We start from the raw sequence: 4752 nt of genomic DNA, 5'->3' as shown, positions 1-4752 counted from the left end.
GTGCTGCTGGATTTCCAAAGCAAAAATACACCCCCACTGCTGAAGTGCCCAAACACCTTTGAAACAAAGGGTACTAGTTTGATATTGCTCATTTTTAGTTACTTCGCTTTACAACAACCGCGCGGGTGCAACGTTCGCATTCTAGAAATACCCTCAACTCAAAAATTTGCAGGGCTAGCATACAGAACAAGCATATGCAAACCGACAATTGTCGGGCTCAGCAGGACTAGGGTTTTAAGGTCCTAATACCAACCTGGGCAGATAAACAGCCGCCCTTCCGTGTCAGAGATCATCTGTCCCTTGAAGGTCTCTGGCATGCTGCATGCAGCTCCGGTGATTTCCACAGTGTGGCGCTTCCACAACAGCCATTTCCTCAGCCAGAGCAGCTCGCAGTCGCAGAAGAAGTGATTTCCGTTCAGCACGCTGTGGGATAGGGAAAGTTGAATGAATGTTGATCAAGTGAACAAAACTAAAGAGAAGTCAGCATTTTACTCTTGTATCTTAATTTTGTACGCCTTATATATATCTAAGTCGTATTTTAGTCGCAAACGTCTCAATGTGCTATGTGAAAGTTTGTACTGAACTTTGTATATTGTTCAGTTACCAGGTCTAACCCTTTGTAATAGCCTTAGGCTAGTTGGGTACATGCAGCCCTGGCTGTACTTAATTTCTACAGCCAAATTAATAAATCAAATCAAGTAAGAAGACTTCGAGTAACGCCTTTCTCTTAAGGCTGGCAGTTCGTGGCTCGCCCCGGCTCGAGTTTTGAGCTAAGTACACCGGGGGACCTCTACTTTTCTCTATAAATGTGTCGGGTTCTTTAACGTGCAAAAAATTTGACACTTTTGTTCGTTCGGTGGTAATGAATTTCGATTTATGATAGTTCTAGGAAAATACGATTTGCATCACTTATTACTTATTCTTTATTTTCGCAAAGGTAAAAAAAAATACATATTACTGATCAAAATACAGTAGAATCCAGCTATTTGCATTACTGTTAATAGCATACTTCGGGGATATGCATGAAATTCTGAAAACCCAAACCATTTCCCATTCACGCCATTATAAATAAGATGGCATAATTGCATTAGGCATTTTCGCATACTCCTGCTATTTGCATAAAATAATGCCAATGGTAACAGGAAAAACCGGTTGAACATGTCAAAGTCACTAACTCTTATGGATTGTATGCAAATGTCATTCAAATGTAAATCCAGTATGGGAAGTTTCTATGGTAAGACAACACCATAGGTACTCTTATTGTCCTTTGTTTTTGGAAAAGCTGTTGCCAGTCTCCATTGTCATCTGCTGTGATAGGATACAGAAGAATAGAATTGCCAAGATTTTGCTAAGTTTGCCATCCTTTGCATTCAACATGGGTAAATAAACAGATGATATGCTTATGAATTCAATATGTTACATTTTATATAACCTGGGAGTGAGTGAATTTGACACAAAGTGTGTGTGTTTCCTTCAAAGTGCCATCCTGGTAACTACTACAACCCCCTCCCCCCTCAGTGCCGCTCATTTTGTCCCCTAGGGTTAATGGACTACTCCTTATTATTGCATGAAATACACTGACAAATCAGTTATGCAAATAAGCGGATTCTACTGTACATGGTGCTGGAGAAAATTGAGACTCGACTCCTTCCCCATTTTTCTTATTACAATAAGTAAATGATTAACTTGAATAACTCATGGTGTAGAAACAAAAGAGTAATTAAGAACTTATTATCATAACAACAAACAATGCAATAACTAATACTAAAGAAAGTAAACTGATACTAACGATATTAACGAAAGTATAAGGTATAAAAATGAAAAATACCTAACTGAATACAAAAAAGGTACCATTTTAATAAGCAAGGAAATGATAACAATTTGATAAATACTAACTAAGCAAAAAACAATAAGGAGATATAACAACACACGTGAAGAACTTACAGATTCCTGATCTTGTTGAGGTTCCTGAAGGCATCGTCTTCGATGTTGCTGATGATGTTGTGACTCAAATCCCTGAGTGAAGAACAGGATGTTTTAGGTAGGATTGCCGTACAATTCGAAATACAGATTGTAGCATGTGTTTAAGAAAAGAACCCCAAAACTACCAACAACATAAAGATAGAAACTGGGCTTGAATAAACATAAGTGAAGCTTCGAATCACAATCAAATATAACGACGTTACTTTATTTAACATTCAAATATTCAAATTCAACGGCAACTCACAGTCTGACCAATGACATGAGAGGACGGAAAGTCTTGGCTTTGATGATAGTCAGCACGTTGGAGTGAAGATCTCTGGAGTTGTCAGCAAAATAGAAGGAGAAGAACAGATTAAACATTGGAAAATCAAAGAAAAAGGCTGTTGGATAATCAATAAGTGATTTAGTTGATTGGCATAGCAATGAACAATGAAGTAAACATGTAGACGAAGCGATTTCAGGGTAATTTCAACAATAGCAAAAAGAAAAACTCAAGATTACACTTAGGAATGGTAATTTCCAATGGGTATCATAATTGACTTGAAAAAAATACCCTTTTTATATACCAAATATATATATATATAGATATAGATAGATATAGATATTTATATATAGATATTTATATATCATAAAGAATACAAAGCTTAGGATGTGTTATAGGTCTACAAATGATCACGATTTCTTGACTACTAGCTGAAGTAAAGTAAAGGAATGCTGTATTCATTTCACGTATACGGTTTGCTTGTACATCGACACTCACAGTTCCCGTAGATGAGTCAGTCCTGCAAAAGCGCCCTCTTCTATTTCGCCAATGGCGTTCATCTGCAGATGTCTGGGAGGTAAACGTGCCATGAACATTTAGGTACAGATAGAGATATGGTATGATGAAGCTACTTTGACCACTATACTAGTAACATCCTGAAATATATATTACTATCTGCATATACGGTTGTTTTATTTAAGTGAAGCCTAAAAGCCAGTTTATGCAGAAGCAAAAATAAAACGACAGACATTATTATCTTTCCAACTAGAAAATTAATATTCCTGTCTTTTTTTTTATGTGGTAGGATACAAAAATGTAGAATAATCTATAACATGGGCTCAAAATTGATTGACTGACAGCAAAATCGAAGCTATACAAAAGAAAACAACTGGACAGCAGCAAAGGTCAAGTGAAAAGCTAAGTACAGCTAGTCCACGTAACAAGCCATATTAGTGTTAAAAAACGCTTAGCTGATAGGGTTTAAGACATCGAAACGGAGAGAAATAAGTAAAACTCACAGGACATTGAGCGACTTTAACCGCTGGAACGCGCCAGCTGGGATCTTAACGATGTTGTTCCAACTCAGCCGCCTGGACATAAAAAAATAGGAAGTTGTAGAATAAGATGAGGTGAAACAAAGGTATCTCCTCTCGTGCCTGATGGAGTAAACGGTAGCTACTTTTCTTGAGCAATATTTGTGTACGGGAAGGAGTTTTGCACTGCCAAGCCATGCCGGCTTATATTTTGACGGAGCATCACAGATACACTAAAGAAAATGTTGCAGTTTTTGTCGGTATTTTTGTATTCAAATGCTCCAACCGTTTGAACACTACATGTATCTTCAAAGTAGCCCCGACAAGACTTAAAATGTAACTTAAGTTGACGAATTGAATGAACAATATAAGTAAACCAAAAAAGGTGGTTTGAAAACATTCTTTTGCAATTGCAGTTAATTGAAATTTGATCAGAATCAACCACAAGCTAGTGACTTCGTCGGTATGTGCCAGAGGTCTTAAACGTCGGAATCGTTCATCGGAGTGTCATGCAAAAAGGTTTTAACACTTACATGTATATATAACCCTACACTGTAACATGAGCAGCAATTTGCCTTGACAGAACTTCAGTTCGTGCCATGGACTTTGATTTTTGATTTGGCGCACCGGATTTTATTTGTACTCATTGTATGTTGTCTGCTTCCGTCCTACTGCCATATCGTAACACGTGTTGTAATCATTGTCTCTGTGTATGTGTTTTACTGGGACCCAACGTAATCAGCTATCATAGCTGTTTGGGCCAACCAGGTGTCTATAGATGAAATAAATGAAAAATAACTCAGATGGACGAAATGGTTTAGCAATCATGTTAGTTATCAAACTAGAGCTTTTCTGCAATGTTATATCAATGAAAACTTGAGCAGAAGTACTCACAGTACTAGCGTCTTCTCCGGGATGTCTTCAGGAATGGAGCTGAGTCCTTTTCCGTGACAGTCCACGAAGTAATGGTCCTTGAGGGGCTCGGTACAGCGGCACAGCGGCCGGGGGCCCGTACAGATGCCCGTGTGCGAGATCTCATCCGTCACGAACAGGGATCTCGCGAGATGTGAGGCCGCGAGAAGAACGGTCAATATCAAGGTGACCGTGGTGGCCATCTTGGGTCGTGACGCCCTATCGGTTTTGAAAATGTTTTTGTCGGCGTCAAATTAAGGAAAAAATGTAGTTGATGGCGCTTGAAATGAATGTAGTTGATGTTGCAACTTTAAATGTGAAACGTCGCACTTAAATGTTGTTCCTAGTCCGTTAGTTTGTGTCAGACGGCGTTGGCTCTGACGTCGAACAAAGTACAACAATAAGAACAATCAATGTTGATGTCTGGGTCGTTCAAATCTTTTTTGTTAAACCTTTTAAAGCTAGTCCGTTGACTGCAAAGCCAGTAAATAGACAAGTAGAATGAATAGAGTTGTTGCTGTTTTCGAAATGTTAAGATTTTTTGCCCGTTATTGTTAAGGA

The 4752-nt window shown here is 38.4% G+C and overlaps 1 protein-coding gene across 1 annotated transcript; it reads right to left on the bottom strand.

Annotated features, from left to right (window-relative positions):
- Positions 1-225: 225 nt before the first annotated feature.
- Positions 226-4404, bottom strand: LOC136424799 (leucine-rich repeat and transmembrane domain-containing protein 1-like). The gene is made up of 6 exons (XM_066413462.1): positions 4174-4404; positions 3265-3336; positions 2744-2815; positions 2228-2299; positions 1945-2016; positions 226-423 (listed from the first exon to the last, which is right to left on the bottom strand). Exons 1-6 carry the CDS (start codon positions 4392-4394, stop codon positions 243-245), a joined length of 690 nt encoding a protein of 229 aa, XP_066269559.1. The 5' UTR covers positions 4395-4404; the 3' UTR covers positions 226-242.
- Positions 4405-4752: the final 348 nt, after the last annotated feature.

The sequence above is a fragment of the Branchiostoma lanceolatum genome, chromosome 18 (assembly GCF_035083965.1).
Source record: "Branchiostoma lanceolatum isolate klBraLanc5 chromosome 18, klBraLanc5.hap2, whole genome shotgun sequence".
In the NCBI taxonomy this organism is placed as follows: domain Eukaryota; kingdom Metazoa; phylum Chordata; class Leptocardii; order Amphioxiformes; family Branchiostomatidae; genus Branchiostoma; species Branchiostoma lanceolatum.
This window is presented reverse-complemented; position numbering and strand designations above follow the sequence as displayed.

Excerpts from the sequence above, each read along its gene's own strand:
- LOC136424799 (XM_066413462.1), bottom strand. The coding sequence starts at position 4,394 with ATGGCCACCACGGTCACCTTGATATTGACCGTTCTTCTCGCGGCCTCA. Across the intron at positions 2,300-2,743 it reads CTGACTCATCTACGGGAACT|AGATCTTCACTCCAACGTGC; the intron begins GTGAGTGTCGAT and ends TGACAACTCCAG. Across the intron at positions 2,017-2,227 it reads CTCATGTCATTGGTCAGACT|GGATTTGAGTCACAACATCA; the intron begins GTGAGTTGCCGT and ends TTCTTCACTCAG.